At 28.6% G+C, this 25,197-nt stretch overlaps 2 protein-coding genes across 4 annotated transcripts; one reads left to right on the top strand and one right to left on the bottom strand.

Annotated features, from left to right (window-relative positions):
- The first annotated feature begins 1,848 nt into the window (after positions 1-1,848).
- Positions 1,849-17,762, top strand: LOC103569678 (serine-rich adhesin for platelets). Of its 3 annotated transcripts, none has more exons than XM_008547083.3 (11): positions 1,849-2,097; positions 7,346-7,583; positions 7,665-7,767; positions 7,858-8,860; positions 8,945-9,423; positions 9,543-9,655; positions 11,844-11,969; positions 12,043-12,153; positions 13,969-14,135; positions 14,964-15,093; positions 15,743-17,762. In XM_008547083.3, exons 1-11 carry the CDS (start codon positions 2,089-2,091, stop codon positions 17,134-17,136), a joined length of 3,873 nt encoding a protein of 1,290 aa, XP_008545305.1. In that variant the 5' UTR covers positions 1,849-2,088; the 3' UTR covers positions 17,137-17,762. The 3 variants fall into 3 exon arrangements, with proteins under 3 accessions (XP_008545305.1, XP_008545306.1, XP_008545304.1); XM_008547084.3 differs by lacking the exon at positions 1,849-2,097 and adding an exon at positions 6,854-6,899; XM_008547082.3 differs by lacking the exon at positions 1,849-2,097 and adding an exon at positions 7,070-7,278.
- Positions 17,763-18,946: 1,184 nt separating this feature from the next.
- LOC103569679 (ribosome biogenesis protein SPATA5) lies at positions 18,947-24,695 on the bottom strand. Its single transcript, XM_014440613.1, has 7 exons — positions 24,620-24,695; positions 24,198-24,399; positions 23,209-23,394; positions 21,097-22,490; positions 20,154-20,414; positions 19,239-20,053; positions 18,947-19,152 (listed from the first exon to the last, which is right to left on the bottom strand). Exons 2-6 carry the CDS (start codon positions 24,379-24,381, stop codon positions 19,733-19,735), a joined length of 2,346 nt encoding a protein of 781 aa, XP_014296099.1. The 5' UTR covers positions 24,382-24,399; positions 24,620-24,695; the 3' UTR covers positions 18,947-19,152; positions 19,239-19,732.
- Between the last annotated feature and the right edge of the window lie 502 nt (positions 24,696-25,197).

Here is a 25,197-nt window from a genome sequence, read left to right as displayed (position 1 = left end):
CGCGAAGTGGAGAGTTCGTGTTTTGCAGAATGCTGTCACCAAATTTCTTTTAAATTACGAGAGCGATGAAAATGATTAATCTAGAAGATACAGTAATATATAGATTCAACAAAGGTATGAAGAAACTTTAAATTTGTTTGTTCCAAGGCTACTTACGACATAGTCGTCTACTTAATGCAATCAAAATGTCTAAAAATTACGTTCGTTTTAGGCTTATCAACAAAATTAAATAGCCAACTCAGTCAGTCCACTTTGTTAAGACGTTAATTTTTTAAATTGCCCATATAGTCGTCCTTTATTACAAAGATCATAAAATCAATACTAGATCATAGTTAGCTGCTGTAACCATTAGAAATTTTACTGTAGAAGGGAAAAAAATTTTAAATCTATTGAAATTAATGTGGATTTAAAATTTTGTTTAATCCAATCTTGTAAAATTTAAATGACTTTTTCTCGGTTTAAAATTTCAAATAATTTTTTATAAATTTTATTCTATTAGTTACTACTTAATATAAAATATATTTTATTTATGAACACAAGTTAATTTACAATATATACTAATTAAATAATAACACTTATTCATTTTATTATTAAATTTTAACCTTTTTTTAATAAAATAAATTCTGGTTTAAAATTTTAAGAATTATTTTTTTTCAAAGTATCCAATAAGAAAATGAAATAACAAACGTGTTGAAATATGAAATTGTATATTACATATATTGAAAAAAAATATATTTAAAAAAAATCAACTCAAGTCCTATCTAATCGTATTAATGATTTGAAAAGTTAAAAACAATTAAAATTTAATTTTATATACTAATTTATTTATTTCCGATAACAACGATATCAAGTAAGATAATATGTCTGTAAGTAAGAATAAATTATTTGTCAATGGGAATATAATTATTCTAGGATAGTCATCAATGGCCCACTCACATCGATTGGAATGGCTTAAACATTCTAACCGTGCTTGAACGAGTACTGATAACTATTTCAAATGACTTTGCTGTCCATCATGATATATAATTTAAACTTAAACATTATTTATAGGATTGTCCTTTCGAATTTTTCTTCCGGTCAATGAGTTACGCAAAATATTTTTTGTCTATAATATTTATTCAATGGAACCAGTAAATGGTACGACCGTTATTATAAAATTAATATTCAGGGCTCATTAATGAAACAAATTCATTTCTATCGGCCAAAATTTTAAAAAAGAAATTCAAAGAAAATTATCGTTTCCTTCAATTGTCTTTAGAATTGATAATTGAAAAATTTAAATGACTTTAAAATATTGAACTTTGTATTTACAAAAAAAAAAATTTTTGAATTAAGGAAGTAATTAAGTCAGGTCATCAAGTTATTTTTCTATACATAAGAAGAGAATTTCTTGGCGCAAAAAAAAATTTACATTATGAAATAAAAACAAAAATTTTCTTAGGAGTGAAAAAAATTTTTCTTATTTCAAGAAAATTTTAGAATTTTGAATTAAAGACAAAAATTTTTTAAGAACTTAAAAAAAAATTTCTTTACGCAATTAATCTTTTCTCACCCCAAAAAATTTTTTTTTGTTTTAAGAAAATTTTCGTTTGCAAAAATTTTCTTGAGGCGAGTAAAAATTTTTTCGCTAAAATATTTTTTTTTCTGTGCAAAGTTCAATACTAATAAAATATTTATTTAAATAAATAGTTAATTGTTTACAGTTACTTATGAATAGAAAATGTTAAAATTTATTAACGGAATATTATCAGATACTACAAAGGGAAAAGTGATATAAAACTGGATAAAAGCCCCTTCCTTGGTGGATAGTGACGCCCCCAATGACCGCGCCGTTGATCAATACGGCGCTCAGAACGACGCCGGTTCATCGAATATCCCCAACAAGTAAGTTACTCAGTGCAATTGCTGTTTACTTGCTGTTTTAATAAAAGTCTGAAATAAATATAATAAATGTATAATGAATAACTGTTTATTTTGCTTATATAACTATATATTAAAGTCGATGAGTAATTAAAGTATACACTTGAAATTTAATAAAACAACCCAGCATATTGTGAATAACTATTGCGGAATTGACCCACCCTCAGAATGGCGAAGGTAAGTCTACATTTTATTATTCATTATATTTTAAAATAATATAAAATGTTGATAGTATGTTCGTATATTAATTCAATTAATTTGTTCTTACTAAAATAATTATTCATAATTTTAAAATTAACATTGAATATAAATAAAAAAAAATGTTCATTGACCTGAAGTGCCTGAAAAATTTCCAATGAAATTCGCTTATTACAGTGATTTTGTAATTGTCGAGGCATGCGCGTGTTATTTAATCTGTCAGAAGCTCAACGACACCAAGAAATAAAATAAAAATAATAATAATAATGGTGCTAAAATAAAAGCAAAAATATTGTCAAGTCCAAGCACTGATTATTAAAACTGACAGCTCTTTTATTTATATTTTTTATAATCACGCTATTTGACACATGCAATGGTGCGTATTTTAGTATAATATATATTCAATTAAATATCGCGTCTAGTTAATGTAGTATGTAATATAAGACCAGAAGACAAGAAAGTTTTAAAAATAAGTATTTGTAAAAAATAAAAATTAGCGAATAGGAGTTGGATAGAATGATCGATCGAGCGAACGTGCTGGCGTATCATAGATGACCTATAATGTAGATCTATGAATATATCTATATATCTATATATATAAACCAACATTGCATACATATGACACTTGTGTATGAATGTATTGTATATATTTATATACTCGGAGAAAAAAATATAGGAAACTTTATTCAAAATTACTAAATTTATACTGTTAACAAAAAATTTTATTGGGGTATAACTTTTACATATTTAGTAATTTATATTATTTGAATATACGAATAAATATAAACTGCATTAATAAACTTGACTATAATATATATAAATATATTTAGTGAAATTTATTATCCACAATAACAAATTTTATTATATTAAAATAGAATTAAATCAAATGAAATATTTATTAGTTTTTCAACTTATGATCATTATTTAAGACACGTGTTCTAGCGTTGGCGATATTTTTTTTGTTTAATAATCACTTGACTTTACCGAGATTTGAACCCCGATCTCCCGCGTGCGCATTCTGTCTTCAATCTACCGGTCCAATGTTTCTTTTTAACAAAGTCTATGAACTTGTAATACATTTTCGTAGACCTTATCTCTACGAATTGTTAATTTTATTAATTTGCTTTGGAAAATTTATAAGTTACTTAGAAATTTTCCAGTCACTGTATGATATTTAATACTACGGTAATCTGATTTACAAAAATTACTATATAGATAATAGTTTTTTCATATTATAAAATATTCAATACTTTTGGTTGCATGCATAGACAAAACAAATTTTTTGGAGCAGGAAAAAATTTTTGCACCAATAAATATTTTCTAGTCCTAAGAAAATTTTGTCTCCAATTTATAGTGCAAAATATTTCTTCATGAAATAGTAATAAAAGTAACAATATAACAATATTTCAGATAAAAATGTAAAATTAATTATCATTTTGTGGTTTTTATTATATATTTAGTAGTAAATAATAAAAATAGTGCAATTAGTAATTCGCACTAGTATTTATTACTAAAATCTATTAATATCATTATTTTTGAGACCCGTTTTCTCCATGAAAACTTTGAAATTTTGGTCAACTATAAAAAAGTAGCGCTTTGAGTCGTACTACATCGTGTGATTGCCAAGTCTTTATAAATTACATTAATACTCTGTACTGAGCTTACGCATCGCTGCTTACGATGGAACAAACGGTGTAAGTCGCGGTTAGTAGCGAAGGTCGTGCTGCTACAAACGCTTCGGACACTCGGGCTTCGACATTACTCCTCCAACTACTTAGCGTTAATAACCAAGTACAAGTAGAAATCAGTGTTTACTCGGTGATGGTCAGCCAGTCTAGTCAGTCACATTTAAATCCCGCGGTTTATTTATATTATTCATAATCGATATTTTAAAAATATTTCCTTGAATAAAAGTGTAAAGTTATCGTCCGTGATAATGCACAAGGAGACTTTACATACTGACATATAGATAGACAGTGTCACTGTGAAATAAAATACTCAGTGCAATGCAATGTTGAGGCCAAAAAGCAAAAAACATGTGGTGGTTTTTAACAAGTATATATAATATTAAGTAGTGTAACTCTAGTTGCCGAGTCGACAACACCACGTTTATATTAGTTTATTTGTGAAGATGCGACGTCAGGTCAATTACATAAGCTGGAGCTTCATTAATATAAGTAAATATTTATATATTCATATTTTAATTACTTAATGATTATAATTATCCGTCGATTAATTTGTTTACACAAAGATAATATTGTTATTGTATAATTTTAAATTTTAAATTTCGACCGAGCTTGGTAATATACTTTTGTTTATTTATAGATTATCTATGTTTATATATATAGTAAATGTATATATTTTTTTTATAAGTAATAATTGTACTATAAATTACGAAATTATTTAAGTATGCTAATGCGCTGAGATTCCGAGTGCAAGCGATGTTATGAGTGTGAGTTAAAGGTGGATATTTTAAATATACATATTTTCCTCTCATACTTGTATATTAAAGTTACCGCGGTTGTTGCGGCCATTGCTTGTGCAAGTATCAGAAAGAGCGAGAGAGATAAATTAAACAGGTGGAATAATGTATTGATAAGGTGTAAGATGACATAAAATCATTAGACTTTGGTAGAAATTCATTATAATTGTTGACGTGTCCAAAGTATTTTATTTATCAATGTCTTTCGACATATATTTATTTTTAATTTCTTATCTTTTTATTTTTATATTATGAGTTATTTATTTTAAAAATATTTTGAAAGATAATTTATATTTATAAATGTTCAATTTCTAATAATAATAATAATAATAATAATAATAATAATAATAATAATAATAATAATAATAATAATAATAATAATAATAATAATAATAATAATAATAACATATGTTTTAAGTTTCCGTATTGTTAATTGTAGTTTAATATATTTTCTTAGTGTGTATAATGATTTAAAAAACACAAATTTAAAATGAATAGAATGAAAGACGCGTGCGTGCGAGACGAGTTGAATTAAAACGTGTGTGCGTGCGGATTTACGGACTGATGAACGCACATCAGAATCTCTATGTAATGTGTACTTAATAACATTTTAAATTGAATGTACTGTTGATTGTTAATACATATAGATGTATTTACACGTATATCAAGTCGGTGGATAGTTAGAATTATATCCGGTCAGAAATCATTGTCAATAAAACAAAGTGAGAGTCAAGGCTTTTAATTAGCATCAATAACGTCTTATTATAATTTTTAAATTATTTATCGTATTGACATTTGACTTTTTTTCTTTTTTAAATGACTTTATAATTACTTTTTTTTTCACTGTAAAGAAGGCTACTAAGTAAGAATAATTTAATTATGAAATAATATAAAAAAAATGACATTTGATTGGATACTCTCATAAAAGAAATATATAAATATATATAAAATATGTATAAAAAATATATTTTTAATAGTTATCTTTTGACCAATTTTCGTATATATTTTAAATGTAATTTAAATTATATTAAAGATATATCTTAGAATATATAAAAAATACATATATGAAAATATATAATTTTATTATAATAATAATCATTCTTTATTTCAATGTATAGAATACACGAGTACCTTTTTACATTTATATATATATAATTTTATTATATTATTTTATGTATATTCTTGGTTAAATTAAAATATATTTTTTATACATATTTTATATATATTTACATATTTTTAATATTTTTTTTATAAATTTTTTTATGATCCTGAGGTTAGCAGACAATTAAAATTTTTTGACTTTTTTTTGAACAATCAAATTTTAAGAAAAAAAAATCTAAAAATATGCACATGTAGGAAATTTAAAAAACTATAAATGCAATTTTTTTAAATATTTTTTTTTTTATAATATATCATTTTTTAAAAAATCCTAAAATTATGTGGGCTAATTGTAATCCTGAAGTTAGCAGATAATTAAAAATTTTTGAATTTTTTTTCAACCAATTAGAGATAAGAAAAAAAAACTAAAAATATGCACATGTAGAAAATTAAAAAAATTACAAGTGCAATTTTCTGAAATATTTTTATTTTTATAATTAATCATTTAAAAAAAAATTCAAAAATTAAACGTCTGCTAAATGCAATATCAAATTTTTTCATGGGGGTACCCCTGATAATAATTGTTTGACACATAAGACGGCTCGTTTTTGTGTCAAGCATGATATCTATGATTACAATAGATAAGAACATAAGTAAGCATAAGACACACGAGTAGGCCGATTCATTCGTGTAATACATCACAAGTTAGAATATAACGGAGTAAAATAAGAATAAGAATACAACGTTAGGTAGGCGGAGTGAATTAGCACGAATTACCGCCTGCAATTGAATGAAATCGTGTTAGCTCTCATCATACATTATATACAATATATATGTAGCCTACTTATTATTCATTTAACGATGCGTCTGCTGTTTTAAATTCTTACATACTTTTTTTTTATAAATAAATTTTGAATTTTTCAAAACAACAACAGAATAATCAAAGCGGGGAAATATTTAAATAAAAAAAAAAAAACATGGTAATGCAGGTACTTGTGGCAAACAATAGATTAAATCGGCATGACATAAGCATTATTATCGACCTTGTTTATTTTTAATTCATAGAATTTCACGGCAATGATGCGTGTAAAGTATAATGTAATGTTTACAAGTAATATATATGGTAGGATATGTGATTGTAGAAAGCCGTTAGTCGTGAAACGTCGATTGACGAGGCTAACGGCCGTTGTTTAAATCCATGGTAAATTTATACTGTAACATATTTATATTATATTGGATACCAGATATATAAATATATTCATTTTATATACATCTAATTTGAGTCTAAGTAGAATTAGATAAAGCGCATGCGTTTTATGTGCGCGCGTCGGGAAGTTTAAAGTACAAATGCCCTGAATCGCGTAATATATACCTCCAAGTTAAATTAATCTAAGCCAGTTGGCCAGGTTATCGTGCGAGCAAATGAACTCTACACACGTGACTGCAAATTCGATATATTTATCTTGTAAAAAATTTAACAAACAGGAAGAAAAATTTTAATTTTTATTCAAATATTAGCTCAGTAATTAGTGTTTTTTTTTAATTACTATGATAATTATGTATATCTGATTATGCTGAAGGTGATAGTAATAAAATGGGTCAGTGTTGTTAGTAATTAATGTAATTGTTAATTTTTATAATTTACAGAACACTGGTGAGAGCAGAATACCGGTTTCTCGGGTACCGCGTCCGTCTTTTTTGTTGAAACCCAAGATTGTTGGCCCGTCAAAACATACTCCCATTATAAATCCAGGCCCTGATCACAAGCGAAAATCAATTATCACAGGATGTTTTTCTCCGATTGATCCTGATGAAACTATTTTATTGAGAACACCTAGAACATGGACGAGCGATAATAATTATACATCAACATCATCAGATACAGGTTTTACAAGTTTTTATATTTATTTATTTATTTATTTAATATTTTCATCCTCGAGTATTAATTGGATACTTGTTTTTATAGCGAAACGCTCTGACACAATATTTAAATCACCTGGAGTATGGAATCCTGATAGTAATTTACAACATGATTCACCATCACAACGAAAGGAAGATAAATACTTTAAGTATGTTAATTATCACTTACCAAGATAAATACTGCCATTTTTTTTCATCCGCATAATTAATAGAACTTTCTTTTTCTTTTAAATTTCTAGTAAGTTTTACGATTCATCGAGTATGATCGATGACATCGGAAGTAGTTGTCTAATTGACTCGTCATCGAGTAGTACATTTGATGTTAGTGGATCAAGCTGCTTGAATACATCGCAGCAGTACTTGGTGCTGAACAAGCAAAATTCGTTCGAGCATGACGAGAGCCTGGGAATACTGACGCCTGACCAAATGACCGACTTTACAATAGCATTGGGTTGCTCCCGGACGCCCTCATATGAAAATCTTACTGGTTCTAGAGTTGCTGTAACCTCATCATCTTCGTCACGCGCTTCCAGACCTACAAATATTCCATTTGTGGTTGATGTTGATGTGCCGGGTAATTTTTGCGAACGCTCACCGTCATTAGAAGAATTACCACTTGATGATTCAAAGCCACTCGACGTAAAACTTATTATTGATCACCAAACTGCCAATAACACAACAACAACAGCAACAGCAACCGCAGGAATTTCAAGCGTTGCAGTATCTAATGCCTCTTTGCCAATGAGTTTTGTTACTTCGGTAACAAGTATTACAAGTCTTGAAGCTGGTTATCAAGGTGACGGTGAAAATTCTCGACCCGCAAGCCGTGGTCCAGATCCACCATTAGTTTTACCAGATAATTTACCGGGTTCTTGTCAAGCTTGTCGACTTCAAGACCCTATGACTGATTCTGATTTTTTTACTGAGAGTGACGCAGATGCTCATGAAGATATTGGTAGAGGCGATCGTCGTGCTCAAGTGATTGATGGTACACTTTTCTGTGCACCAGCTGGTCGTCGATGTCCGAGCTTCGCTGGCGAAGAAATGGACTCAAGTGGAATATATTCAGATCTTGATAAGCGGCATGACGAACGTTATAATCTAGAAGAGCCATTAAGTGAAGATCAAACTCCTGATACTGCAAATACTGGTGATACCCCCGATACTCAAGTCTCTCCTAAATCTCGGTTATCACCGATTCTTAAACCTGAAGTACCGCTAATTATCACTAATTACTTGCAGGTCATTATTTTTAATTATTTTTAATTGAAACTAACAACTGTTGATACTATTTATTATTATTATTATTATTATTATTTTAAACAGGTACCAAAGAGTCCAGAAGACATGTCTATAGAAGTAACCCCAGAAAAAAATGAAGTTACGGTGATCCACGTAGCAAATGATAGCGTTGAAAGATCATCGACTCCAAAATTAATAAATAAATCCGATTCAACTGGACTTAAGAAATACAAAATGCCGAAAAAAAATGTTGCATCTAAAATAAAAGCCATGATTGAATGTGGCGTCAAAGAGGACGTTAAAGAACCACGTCGGGTCTCAAGGTCTCCAAGAAAGAGCGGCCGATGGGACGCGGTTATGAGCAAAATTGAAGCCGGTAAAACTGAGCAGCGAACGAGACCACCTCGGAAAGAAATAAAATCGCGAATTTTACAAAATCTTGTAGCAACATCTTCGTCTTCGTCCTCCTCATCTACATCTTCATCTTCTGCTGTCACTGTCGCTTCCGCAAAACGTTCGCCCGGCGATGCAAATAATAACAGCAATGCAAATAAAGACAAAAGGTATTTTATTATAAATATTTATTTTACAACAATACCGTAGACAAATTATTAGTTAAATTACCCCGAGATCAAGGGTCAATAGGTCTCATTAAAATTAATTATCATTATTATTATTTAAGGAGGACAAGAATACGGCAAAGCAATGCATCGCCTACCCAAGAAACTGCTCGTAGTTCAGTTCGGAGTTCAATGAGCGATATCAGCAGTGCTACAAGCAAGGGTACAGCATCCAGTAAGTAAATAAAAAATAAAACCCTGTTACATAACTCGTTAGAAAAATAACACGTTGTCGTTAACTATATAATATCTTGTAAAGTATTTTGCCCTCTCGCGATCCATAAGATATAATATGATGGCTAGTCTCCAAGCCCTTCGGTTCTTCTCGGCGATGCTCGTGATAGCTCGTGGAGTTCCAAGTCTCTTTTGCTGTGCGGTGTTCGGCGGCATGCGCTTGGCTGGTCTGTTCTTTACGTTGAACGATTCAGTCATCCCGAGTTTCCTATCCAGGTCACTCGAGTATTAAATCCTTGGGACTCGGGGATCAATCGAGTTCACTGAGTGCATTGTCACCAATTGACCAGTAAAAAATTTATATTTCACATAAAATATCATACCATCAGTTAAATAAATTTTACTAGTTAAGAAAATGTGAGATCAATTTATTATGGAGACAGAATACAGGCTTGTTCAATAATAGATTGGTGCTCCAGTTGTTTAAATTTGAAATAATAACATAAACTACTACTGTATAGTTTAACGTCACACATACAGTATAAGACGCAAGTGCGAATAGGTCAACGGCATATACACGTTTATTTCCGGCATTGCTCCTTCCCTCAATCTTCCCGTTGGTTCTTTGTTGTTAAATCCTTCTCCACCACCGCTAAACTCTTTACCGTTGGTTTCATACCCGGTCTCTCCCTCCAATTCTCCCTGTCCGGGAGACAGGTGTAGCACCTGGTCGCCACGTGCTTGATCTGCCAAGGCCGACGGGAAAAGGGTGTACCAGAGATAGCATTCAGTTCTGTGGTACCACGGTGTTCACTTCGGTTTTATATCCATACCCACATATGTTCAAAAATAAACTCTAAACTCTGCTATGTTTGTTTATAAAATTTGTAATAATGACAATTAGTTTGGAGTAGTTAAGTATTTGAGTCAAGTGATTTAAATAAAAAAAGAATAAACAAACCGGATATAATGATCTTAGTGTTGATATTTTAATATGATGTTGATGGTGTGGTGCAATGCGACATATGCGAGTTATTCAAACGAAAAGACCAAAAGAAACAGGATGAGAGAAATTTCGTGCCGTGAAACTAAACGAATCTGTCAAGCCATTGGGTGATTGGCCGAGCTAGATACCTGTACAAGAATTTGTCTCAGAATAGGCACCAAGGGCAGCTACAGACAATGTAGGCTATTGCTTGTAAAGCTTCGTGGCATTGGCTCGGAGCAAATTCAACGGTCAAGGCAATTAGATGTCCGATTATTTAAATTTTATCTCAATCTAACATAATTATTTTGTTATTATTGTTAAACTTTCAAAGTTTTTTAATAATATATAAATATTGTTGATGGTCAGTGGATCATTTTTTTATATTAGAGATAATAGTTTTTACCGGTACCGTTATTATGGGACAGCAGGGGTCGAAGGGCAGAAGTGCCCCAGTAAGAGCTGACTTAGTAAGAGAATCAAAAATAGGACTCGGAAGTTTTAAACGAGGTATAAAATATTATAATGTATTTATTTAATTTATGTCGTGATATTTTTTCAAAAAATCTTACGCTATAAACACCGTTATAATATACTTAAGAAGCTAAATATATATATTTATCCGCAATAGAGTAACTTTTCAACAACCTGAAATCTTTCTCATCGAGGTCGTCTATTTTAATATTCTGGCTTACAGTTTAGCTACACACGAGTATCATTCAAATTTCCTGTTTATTTTTCATTGGCACTTAATGCCGGGCTCCTTCTTTTTATCTGTTTAATATTTTTCATCAGATTATTATCGTTATTTTACGGGTTAAATGTTTGGCTCAAAAGACTAAATTTGTCCGAGATAAAACACAGAAAAAAAGAATTTTTTTATCCAAAAAATTTTTACTTCCGCCAAGAAATCCTTTTTTTTCTGGGTGCAATTTAATCTAAAGTGGCGTAAATTTGGCCGTAGAATTTTATTGAAAACAGGCCGATAAATTGAGTCGGTTCATTTTTAGGCACAGTATTTTTATTTTATTTTTTTTAAATAAAATTATAGATTTTGAAAAAAAATTTAAAGCAACTTAATATAGAATAGAAAGTTTTTGGTCATTTTTTGGCCGTCATTGGCTAAATTTCGGCTGATAAAACATTTTACTAATTTTTTAGCTCGAAATTATTTTCCGTTTTTCTTATTTTGAATTTATTTCAGAACGATCACCTGCTAATATTAATCAACAGCGAAGAATTGTTAATGGCCGAGGTAGTCTTAAACAAAATACACTCAACAATGATGCAAAAAAAGCTTGTACACTTGATTTATCACCACTTAATCTTGGTCAGTATTTAAACTTTTATTTTTAAAATAAATTTTATTTTTTATTTTTGAATATTTCTTTGTATATTTATAGATAAAAGCCCAACACCTATTCGTAAATCATCCTCAATAAGAAGAGCAACAACTCTTACTAATGGTGTTGGTGCCAATGAAAAACAACAAAATGGATCTGGATTAATTAAAGGTGTGTAATTAAGTTATTATTATATTAATAAATAAATTTATGTAAATGTGATGGTATAAATTTTGATCGTGGGAGCATCTATTAATCGTGTGAAATATATAATCGTCCTTATTATATTTCCCAGACTAAAAAATTTAAATGCATACATCACATCATACTCTGAGACTCGGTCGGACGTTTTCGGTACAATACGAGTGGGTGGGTAATGGATAATATAGAATATAACAGGGTCGAGTAGGGTAAAGGGGACGTGTTGTACAAGCATGTTAAATTTTATGAAATCTAACCAAGTATATATAATTTTGCTGTTGAGTTAATTCAGTCAAACCGCGTACGCCGTACTACTAACTAACTTTATATATTTATATTATATATGTATATTTTCAATTTATAAATTACACAGAAAAAAAATCTTGTTGCGCAAAAAATTTTCACTTGAGAAATTTTTCTTATAAATTGAAAACAAAAATTTTTTTATGCGAAAAAAAATTTCTTGCGCCAAGAATTTTTCTTTTCAACTCTTAAAGCAAATTAAAACTTTGCACTGAGAAATTTTTACTTAAATCAAAGAACAAAAATTTTCTTGGGGTAAAAAATTTTTTCCAGTCTTAAGAAAATTTTTATTATTAATTCATAATGTAAAAAATTTCTTCTGCCAGGAAATCCATTTTTTCTGTGTATCATTCTGACATACGTTTGCATATAAACGAGTATTGCAACTTTCGATCCTTTTTGTCACGCCATTGCCTTACAGTTACTGAAACATTGCTATGCAATTGATATACTAGTAACAGATTACTTCCGGTAGATGAGTTAGTGTATCCTTATCAATGCAGTACTACGATTTTTTTTTTGATTTATTATTTTATTACTCATAATTATAAATAATAGTTTTTTTATTTTTATATTTATTTACGGTCATTTTAAATTTTGGCCTTGGGTATCGCGTTAAATGAACTGCGAAATTGGTATTTCCGGTTATTAAAATCGACGAGTTGGTGCCTTACAACTTATTTATAAATAACTTTACACAAATTACTTATTTTTATTAATTTTATTATTCATTGTGCAAAAAAAATTTTTGTTTCAAAAATTTTTCCAATTTCTGTTAAAAAAATTTTTTTTTGTATTTATAAAAAAGTGTTTATATTTTACATTTTTAAAACTTTAAATTGAGGAATTTCAAAAAAAAAGTTAAAGATTAAATAAACCGGGAAAAAATATTTAAACTGTTGAAACACGGATACTTTTTGTAACATTTGTAAGTAGATATTTACCATATTAACATGTTTACTTAACGTCTAGTGAGTAATAGGGCGATAGCCTAGTCGTAGATACTGAGGAATTTAATAAAATTTTTTTCTATTATTTACATACGACATATAAACTTTCAATGCAACCTAAATAGCCTATATTTAAAATAATTGTAAGATGATTTCAATGAAATATATAGACGTTGGAAAATTGATTGGTCGGTGCGCTTAAAGTTTAACTACAAATAAGTAGGGATAAGTCTTGCTTTAAATCCGTCCGGGTGTCTTTGTAAATTTGGCAGATTATCAGCAGTTTGTCGCCGTACCGTCGAAGAATAAAATTAAAACGACGTAAAAATGAAACTAAAAGATTTTTTTTTTAAAATCATTTTTTTTTTAAATAATCTATATCGTATGTATTTTAATTAAAATAAACAAATAGATATTTAATATATATATTGAAGTGATTGTTTGTTGTACCAATATATACTATGACCGATGAGTAACGAAAAAATAAGTGACTGCGAGTTATCAGTGATGGCATTTGTTGAAATTATTACAGATCGCATTATTAAGGAAACAACTGCAAGTCCTGTTATTTCACCGAGAGTAAAAAATATTGAAACTCGTCATCAAGAAGCACAAACTACTGACATTAATAATGAAGCGAAACGTACTGATGATATTATTCAAGCTTTATGTATTACCGTACAGTATTTAACGCAACAGGTAATATTTTATTTTTTATTTTTTAAAAGTAAAACTTTAGTTTAATTTTTATCTAATGATTTTTTCTATTGATTATGAAAATTTAAGTTTTTAAAATTAAAAACTGTCGGTTATTGAATCTTAAAGATTACATCAAGGTCTAGATGGAGATAAAATGTTTTTTTTAAGTATCGACCAGATACTAATGACTTTTTTAATTAACGACTTTTGAGGTGTATTGTAAAAACAATTGAATACACTATAGTATGTTTTATTTCCATTAAATATTTAATAGATGGTTGTACTGTTTTCAGTTTAAAATTCTGTGGGATAAGAAATTTTAAAAAGTTTTTAAATTTAAATAATAGAAAAGGTTGTAAAAAAAATATGGATTTATAATAAGACTAAAGTTAGCCGATATCTAATAATTTTTAGAATTTTTTTTAAATAATAAATTATAAAAACAAATATTTGAAAAAATTGCACTTGTAGCTTTGAAAATTTTCTAAATGAGCATATTTTTATTTTTTAACAATTGATTTGTTGAAAAAAAAATCCAAGTGTTAATTGTCTGCTCACTTCGAATTATGGATTTATATCCTTTTAACAAGTTATAATTTATTTTACAACGTAATTAGTGTAATTTTTTTTTTGACTGCAACTCAACAATTTTTTTTTTTTAGTACCGTAATTATTTTAGTCGAAAAAATTAAATTATACAATAAAAAAAAATTTTTTTCGCGCCCAAAAAAATTTTTTCTTGGCTCAAGAAATTTAATTTTTTTTTATGCAACAGTAAAAAAAAAATTTATTTATTTAAATTGTTGATATTTATAATTGTATTTACAGCTTGACGACTATGCAGCGATGACCCAAACAAAATTATATAATTTGAAAAATGCTTATGGAAATTTGGAAGAGACACTTGATAAAGAGCGACGAGACCATGAAAAAGAAATTGATGAACTTCGTATGCGCTGTAAGTATCAAAAAAATAATAATAATATTATAAATGACAGCAAAATTTTTTTTCATTAATTGTCAATTTTAAGTTTTATTAATTACAATTAAGTAAAAAGAATTTTGGTAATTTTCAAAAGAGTTTTTCTGTTCAACAATTCAAGAGTAAAAAAAAAAATTTTTTCATTGTGATATGAAAAACAAATTTTCTTATAACTACAAAAATTTCTCGGTGTAAAAAATTTGTATTTGCTTCAAAAAATTTTTTTCTTGTTTAAAAAAAAATTTTGCTTTCAATTCATACTGCAAAAAATTTCTTAGGGCAAGTAGAATTTTCTTAAAGCGAATTAAAATTTTTCGCGCCAAGAAATTCTCTCTCTCTTTTTTTTTTTTTTTTTTTTTTTTTTTTGCATTGCTTTGCAATTGAGTTGTGCAAAAAAAATCTTTTATACTTTTTAAGTAATATGTTGTATATATATTTTTTCTAATAACATGAATTTGACTATGTTTTAAAAAATAAAAATTTCTTAAAAATTATGAAATTCGAAAAAACAAGAAAAAAGATCTCAATAGTAAAAGAGAAAATTCTGTTTTTAGAAAATATTTTCTGGAAATAATATTATTATTTATTATAATTTGTTTGTTAATTAACATTATATATTTTTTAGTGGAAGGAATTCATAAAGAACGAATAAAAGACCTTGAAAATGTACTGCAAGAAGAACGAGATGAATTTCAAGTTCGGCTTAAAACATCATTAGACAAATTGGCAAGAGAACACGAAGTAATAATAGACAGATTAAAATCCGAGCAAGAGTTGGAAATAAAAGCTAAAGAAAACTATTGGAATAGTAAACAAGCAGCATTAGAATCATTAGATATTAAATCAGAATTAGAGTCATTAAAAAATGAGTATGAATCTCTTAAATTAAGTATTAAACCAGTAATGTCATTTAAAAATACTATGATTAAAAAGTTAAAATGTGAAATTGAAAATTTAAAGCGGCAAGTTAATGATAAAAATAAATTGGAAAAACGTGTTAAAGAACTAGAATATCAAAAGGATAAGGAACTAAAAATATCTAAGGACATCATGATTTATTCAGATAATTCGCCATCGGAAATAGAGAGTACGCCATTGAGTAGCGACCAGGTGGCTGTTCTTCGAGCCGAAATTTGGTCCCTGAGATCTGTTTTAGAATTACGTAGTCAGGAAAATTCATCAATGAGAAGCGAAAATGATATGTTACGCCGTGAAGTCGAAGGTAAAGAAGCACTCGAGCAACGGGTTGAAACTCTCGAAGCTCGATGTGAAGATTTGAAAGCACAATTACAAAGTAAAGAATCTTATGAACGTCAAATCGCTCACGAGAATGAAATATTGTTGGGTTCATTCCATGAAATTTCAAAACAAAATAAACGTGTGACACAAAAAAATGAAGAACTCCAATGGAGATTAAGACAAAAAAGTGAAGTCGTAAGTGTTCTAGCAAACCAATTAGCGACACCAACACAAAGACTATCTAGATCACTTGGTCCAGAGCACATCGAGCACTCGATAACAGCGGAAAAAAATTCACCCGCTACATCAAGTTCCATGATTAAATTTATGGTACACAAAGGAGATTCAGTCTCATGGACACTAGAAATTGATGAGTCTTGTGACCCGTTACCTAACGCTGATTCCCGGCCAGCTGTATCACGACAACATTCACTCAGAAGAACACCAAGAAAGTCACTGGACATCAGAGCACGATCCAAAAGTGTATCGACAACGGACGTTGTTACCAATAGCAGTGACTGGACACCCAATTATAATTCTACCCCACGTTGTGCCCGTAGAAGACCACGCAGTGACCCTTCGTCCAACGCTATCGTTGCTAATCCACCGCTGGTGTCAGCCAATGAGGCTAATACTGGTCCCAGACCTCAAGAAGCCGGTGGCGAGGCCATGATTTCTGAGGAAACTGCTTCTGCTACAAGTAGCGAAGATGAATCATCAGCCAGCAGTGATCTTCCGCGACTACCTATGGGCTTTGATTGGAACGATTCAGTTGAATAAATTATGCACTTAATCTTCCACCAATTCAAAAGAATTTCTTTTTTTTTTAATTTTTCATTCATTTTCTATACAAGAACTGGATTTAAAATTTTTTTATTCGCCCGAGTGCATGTATTTAGTCTATAACTTTTCATTAATTTTTTAAATTGAAAAACCACCGGGAAAAACGGGCAATTTACGGAATAAGTTTTTTTCACATTTTTCATTTTTTTTCTCTATAACATAAAATACGAAAATAATTTAATAAAAAAAAAAAAAAAAAAAAAAAAAAACAAGTTATTTTTTTATCGGGTTTGTATATATATGTCATCAAAAGTTATGTTTAGTTATATTTTATATGTAAATATCACAATAATTTTTATCTTTTATTATTAATTAGTTTATTATTATTATTATTTTATTAATTTTAAGTAAAATAAAATTAAAAAAATATGATAATATATTAATTAAAGTCTAGATGTTGCTCGAATAAAGATATTTATACAAAATAGTAATATATAAATATATATAAACTTTGTCAGCCGTTTATGTTTAAAATTTTTTCGATGTGTATATCAGAGATAAAAATATAAGCAAGCAATTAAGTATAAATATATATATAAATAAATAAATATAAATATAATTTATGAATTTTTCTATGCGTGATAATAATTAATTCTTATTATGATAATAAAACAAATTATATATTGATTTATTATTAATTATAAAATGATCTCTGATCAATTTTTGTCGCTAATAAAATGATAAATTTATGTCGTAAAATTTGGCAGTAATTAAAATATATACATATATAAATATAAAAGAATTTAATATAACAATCAAGCAACAAAAAAAAAAACAAAGTATTAAAAGATGAGAACTTTGTTTTCTCTTGTAAATGTTGAAGTGTAATATAATCAACTTAAAAATAAATAAAAGGAATAAAATAAATATATAAAATATGTTGTTTTTTATTTTATTTTTATTATAACAAAGCATAAAATTATTTTTAAATATCTTTTAATGTCGGTTTTATACTCAAGTGTGGGTTTGGTGGCACGAGCGATCCCTGTCGAATTCAAATTACGGTATTTGGAAGAATTTCGGTAAAATATGCATATACACGGAAAAAAAATATTGCGTTTGTTGCTCACCAACGGAGAGCGACAGTTGTATCGTGATTAGTACTAAATTGTTATTTGATTTTCACGATATGAATGAAACACTAGATATTTATTATAATGATCCTACGGATTGTGAATATACTTAAATGTATAGTGATCGTCAGTTAACGTCATATATGCATATATGTAATACTCCTATATGGTCAGTCTCCATAAGTGGAAGCTATTCCGACGAAAGGAGACAGACAAATCTCGTGCTTTTTATCCTCCGAGTGACTAAGCGTGTTCTGCGCATCGTTTGTGCGCATGAAGGAAAGTACCGCGATTTGAATAAAATATAAATAGTGAGAGTATTACAGATACTAAAAATATTTTGTAAATTAAATAGACAATTAAATAATAAAAAAATTGAAATTTAACAATAATAAAAATATTGATCTTTCATGTATATAAATGTGTATTTTATAATTTATTAAGTATTTTTTACATGATAAAGATTCATTAATGACTGCTAGATTCACACTTATTAAAATATGAATATTTTAATAAGTGATATTGATAATTTTTTTTTCTTTTTGTTTGTTTTAACTTTAATTAGTTATTTGAATATTTTCATCAAGTAAATTTTATTCAATTTTCTTAGAACTATAAGTTCATTTGTAAGTTACAAAATGATTTTTATAAGTGAAGAAATAAAGACCAAAATAAATAATGATAAATGCAACTTTTATTTCTAAATTAACACAAAGATAACACAGCTCCTTAATTTTTTATTGATTATGAAACATTTGATTCACAAATATCATCAGTTCTAAAATGTCTAGAACATATATAAACTCTGTTTAGATCATCGTTTTCCGTTAGTCCACAAGCATTTGACCACTTAGTGCGTAACTCCGCATTTTTTGGAAATCTGAATTTATTAAAATTTAAACGACATTTTTAATATAAAACAATAATTATTGACTTTAAAAACAAATCATAATTGCTTATACTTACTTATGCAATGGAATATTATCAGCTTTAGACGCTTTTCTGTCACATAAATAACACGAGTGGACCATTTTTTAATATATATATTCTTAATAACACAAATGTCACTTAATTATTTCACGTATAAAATTCGAAAAATTTAATTTTCTTTTTAATTTTAATAGTAAATAAAACGTTGAGGAAATTTATAACCGAAAAAATTGTTCTGTGTTTATGTCTTCACTACCGTTATTTTAGAAAATCTTCAAGCATGCGCAGAGCGGTCGAAGTATTACGAAAGAGAGAGAACAAATATTGTCTGTACCGTAATGTTGTGTCACGCTTCCTATACCAACTGACCATATAGGAGTACTACATATATGGCATTCGCGGGAAATATTGCGGTATCTTTACTGGAAATCTGTGATAAAGTCATAAATGACTGATGAAGTTAGAAAATTAATAATTTATTTTATTGCACCATGAGCGTTCGAGGCATGAACGTTTGGATTTTCAAAATTTTAGTTATCAAAATCATCGTACAGCTTAAGAAGTTTTGCAGTAGTACGTGGTTTAACTACTTTTAATCCTTGTTCAAAATGGTCTTTTGTTATTGTTTTAGCATCTAAATTTTCTCGTAACGCACTCCTTGCAGCTTGATTACATACTGCTTGAATTTCTGCACCAGAATAACCCTCAGTTTTTTCTACGAGATAGTTAATCAGGACACTTTCATCTATAGGCATTTTTCTAAATTTGATTTTAAATATTTCTTCACGAGTTTGACTATCTGGCAATGGCACTTTTATAATTTCATCAAATCTTCCTGGTCTTAAGAGTGCCTATAAAATTAATTAAAAAAACATTAATTAAGTATTGATTGAAGCAAAGGAAAATGTTGACAAGTAGATATGTATGGTTATAATTAAGATCGATTATTACCTTATCTATACGATCAAGTCTGTTAGTAGCAGCGAGAAGTGTAACATTTTCTAATTCAGTAACACCATCAAGTTCCGTTAATAATGTTGTTAAGACACGTTCCTGTACATTGCTGCTGGCGTTGTCACTGGATCTTTCACCACCGATAGCATCGATTTCATCAATAAACACAATTGATGGCGCAACTTCTCTTGCTCTACGAAATACTTCCCGTACTGCTTTCTCGGATTCGCCGACCCACTTTGAAAATAATTCTGGACCCTAAAAAAAATTTTTTTTATCCTTTAAATTTTGAATTCAAAAAATCTCAATATAGTGCATAATTTTTAAATAATATAAAATACTTTTAAGTATTACAAAAAAATTTTCTGGCAACTTTTCTAAAGTATTCATACTGGCAAAAAATATTACACTTTTTATTTTTTAAAACTTAAATTTTCAATAGAAAAAGTTTTTTTCTTTTAATTGTAATAAAATATTTGCGATACAAAAAAATACTAGAAATTTAGTAGTTTTTGTAAAAATTTTCTAACTTTAACTGAAAATTTTTGGAACGTGTTTTCAAATTTCATCATGAAATATTTTTCATTTTTTTGAAAAAAACTAGGACAAAAAGTAATTTGGAATTATTTTTGAAAAATTTAGAAAGCTTCGAAAAACTTGATGTTAAAAAATTTCTTAGGATTTAAAATCATTTTTTTTTTGTACTTTCTCAATCGTTCATTTTTCTAAACTTTTTATGAATAAATGAAAAATTCAAAGTAAACTTTGGTAAAACACGCGAAAAAAATTAAGAAAATTATCGAAAAAATTCTTAAACCGGCCAGAGATTCTAGTTTACAATTTTCAAAATTTCTTTCACGAAAGATCTTCCCAATATTTTTGCAACTTTTTTTTTACACGGTAATATTGATGAATAATTTTACATTAAAAAAAAAATAACCTTGACGTTGATAAAATTGAGTTTGCTCTCAGTCGCCAAAGCTTTAGCGATCATCGTCTTCGAACAACCCGGTGGACCATACATCAAAAGACCTTTCGGAGGCTTGATTCCTAATTGTGAAAATGCTTCCGGATGCTTCAGAGGCCACTCAACAGCTTCTCGTAAGCTCTGTTTCAATGATTCTTGACCACCGATGTCAGACCATTTGACATTCGGCACTTCAATAAAAATTTCTTTCATCGCCGATGGTTTGACTGACGTCAACGCGACATGTAAATCACTAGCGCTCATAGTTACATCTGAGTCAATATCAGAAACTTGATGCCGCTCGATAGCGGGGATCTCAGCTTCGGAACAGAGCTCACGCAAATCAGCAGCAACAAAACCATGAGTTACAAATCCTATTTCATTCAACTCATCATCAGTCAAAGTGTTGGGAATTTTCGACAATAGTTTTTTTAATATCTCACAGCGCATGTATGGAGTAGGTGTAGGAATTTTCATTTCACGGCCAAGTCTACCAGCGCGCCTCAATGAACTGTCGACAGAATCAAGTTTCGAAGTAGTCGTCAGCAACAAAGTACTCAGGTCTGACTCTTGCAAATCATCAATTTCTTGTATCAAAGTTTCCAGCAATTTGTCTGCTTCAGACGAACCTTTTTTAGGACACAAGGTATCAATGTCTTCAAGAAATATCACACTTGGAGGTTTAGCTTTTGCTTCGGTGAATAAATCCACTAATTTTCGGCTTCCCTCATTTGAATATTTGCTGTTTATATCACTAGCGTTTAATAAGAATATATTGACGTCATATTCGGACAATATGGCATTGGCTATCGTTGATTTACCGACACCGGCTGCACCACACAGTAAAATTCCCTTATTTCGTCTAACGCCTTTTAAAACTGCCTTTCGCAATACGACATTAAAGATTTTACGCAATTCATCTAAAAATTTGTCATAACCCCCGATGTCAGCAGATGTTATTTTACTTTTTTCTTTTACTGTTAGATTATTATCACTGTCATTCACTAGTGTCCATTTTGTATCAAATAAAGATAAGAAAAATTTTGATTTAGACTCTTCTATACTCATATTGTCTAATTTATTAGCGAGATCGCTGCTGAAGTCATTTAATTCTGACTTTTCATCGCGATCTTGAGTTATGTTGACTATTTTAAATAGTAAATTTTTACCGTAATATGGAATGTGGATACGATTCCCAACACAAAAAACTTTTCTTTCATTAAATTTTCTCAGCATCACTTTCATTGCAGGTGTTAGTTTAGGTTTTGATTGCTCCTTTATATATTCGACTGCTATTTCTTTAGCGAGCAACGGTTGGTGTAATCTTTTTACTTTTACTGGACCACTCACTTGAGATATTGTCATTGCTGTAAAATTATCATAAACAATTAATAACAGTAATAAATTATCAAAGAATATTGAATAGTTCTTATGTAACTCATGCCGAAGAAGACGTCGCTAACTGGCTAAAGTCACCCGCATAAAATTTTATATTAAGATACTCTCTGATTGATCAAAAGTGTCATACATGTTTAATCATGAAATGGACAGAGCATGTCTATACTCGATGATTCAAGACAGTAATGAATCTATTGGCTTTATCACTTGACGACCGTAGATCTTAAATAAAAAAAAGATGGTACATTCAAGAATTTCTACATTTTACGGAACCAAAATCCCTAGACTGCATATACTCATTAAATTAATCAACGCACGTATGTAGCAATGTAACATTAGCTGAATTTTATGACCTTATTATATCTCCATTAATTGATACGACATGACACCAAAGTTGACGTTTTTTTTACTGAGATAAATTTTGTCCAGCGGATGCTATTTAACAAACTATTCAATTCTATAAAGTAGAAATATTTTTGAATAATAATCAAGTAAATTATTTTTCTAATTCTGACTACATGACACTGACTTAAGACATCTAACGGCATTTTTCTCTATGCATTCATTACATAAACTATTGTATAGATTTAGTGCCTCAGTAATAATCCCCTCCTACGATCGCGAAGCTTGAGTATAATACCGATTTCAGAAGATGTATATTTATTGTTTATGGATTATTATATTTACCTTTTTGTGTCAAACATACACTAGTTAAACTTTTGTCATCAGTGGGCCAGGCAGTCTTAACTATTTCATCAATTTTGAAAGTTAAAATTACTTGGTCACCAATTGCAATCTGACATAATTCTAATGCAGAGTGAGACATAAAAACCAGATCATGTAAATCTCGTTCTGTAAGATTTTTTGGAAGCTCTGAAATAACATTTTTTTAATTATTAATGATAATAAAAAAATTAACAAACTGTGTTAATAAAAATAGCCAACAATTGTTTTCTTGTTTTTAAATAGAAAATTTCAATGTCAATAGGAAAAGAATTTCATTTTTTTTGTACTTGATATTATTCAAAAAACATGACATGAAATTCTTCTAAAAATATATGTTTTTTATAATAAACATCAGAGTGCAAAAAAATCGTTTTTTTTTTTTATAATTTGACATTTATGTTATACGCACTTTTTAAATTACCTATAAAAATTATAAAAATTGAAGTTTGTTGAAGTCTCACAAGAATTAAAAATCTTGAAAAAATAAAAGAAAAAAAAACTAAGACTGATCTTTAATTTGCTTTCATGTTACAGAAAAATTTTATCATTGAAAAATTAAATCATCTTTTAAAATATGAATTGATTTTTAAAATATGAATTTAAACAAGTACACAGAAAAAAATTCAGTAATTATGGATTAATTATAAATTAAAATTATAAATAGGGTAAAAAATGAATGATAACTGAAAAAACTTTTTTTTTATAAAATTTTCAACAAAAACATCAAAAATATGTATTTTTGCACTTTATAAATTGGATTTACCAATAGAAAATAAAATTTTCACGAATCAATGAAATCATATTCGTAAATGCGCCGAAAAGTAGAATATTTAAAAAAAAAAAACTTGATAGTCGCATAATTTTTCGATTTTTTATGTCCAAAAATAGGTGGAGCTGTGATTGTAAACAATTACCATGATTTAAATACAATAAAATGTAAATATTTGTACCTTTTGAACAATAAGTACCGATAGTACTGTATAGAATATAATTTTGTATATAACTATGAGCCCAGTTATCATTAGACGGAGGACATTCGGATTCATGGAAACCCGCGTCTTTCTGTGAAACCGTTGATTGACATTTGGAACATGAAACCCAAGGTGTGGATAAACTCCTTCTTGATTTCGACATTTTTACAATTTATAACACCTGTAATTTTAATAAATAATTGAAGTTTCATTCATGTAAATGTAAAAAAATATTTAAATATTAAATTTGTAAGTATAACCTAAAAATTCGAATCGTAGACTAAACTATAAATATTATTACAACATTATTTTATTCGACACATAATCAGATTGACTGTTGCAAAAAAACATTAATTTTTAAAAAATTTAAAAATATTAGAAAATAAAAATTTTTAACATACCTGTCTGTCAAACTTTAAAATATATTCAAATGAAACCAACACGTGGGCAGCGTAGGCTTCAATAACAATAACATTGCCATGTGTTCTAGCATCGAATTCGATTAATCGAGCAATGGATGATTTTGTTTCGATTGTCGATACTTTTTAATCGATTGTAAAGGATTCGATCGATCGATTTTAATTTTTAAAAACGATTTTCAACATCTGTTTTTTTAAAAAATAAATTTCATTTAAGTTTGTTATGAAAATATAAATCTTTTGTTTCAAATTTGGAAATATTATTCTTCGTTCGAGAAAAAAAAATATAGTAGATTAATTACCGTAACATACGGCAAGTAATCGCAATTTGCGGCATTTTTACCGTAAGCGGCGCATGCTTTTTTATTTTTATATTTCTTTCTCCAACGATATCTCTCGAACCAAATGAACCGATTAAGATAGTTCTTGCGGCAGTCGATGCAGTTTATTGAATTCTAGAGCTAATTAGAATTTGGAATCGATTGATCTATAGTTTTCTTGAGAAATTTCAAGAGAAACAGGAAGAACAAATTTTTTTTTTCGAGACACATACAGACATT

Source organism: Microplitis demolitor, chromosome 3, assembly GCF_026212275.2.
Source record: "Microplitis demolitor isolate Queensland-Clemson2020A chromosome 3, iyMicDemo2.1a, whole genome shotgun sequence".
NCBI classification, from domain to species: Eukaryota; Metazoa; Arthropoda; class Insecta; order Hymenoptera; family Braconidae; genus Microplitis; species Microplitis demolitor.
The sequence above is the reverse complement of the archived record's forward strand: the minus strand, read 5'-3'. Positions and strand labels throughout refer to the sequence as shown.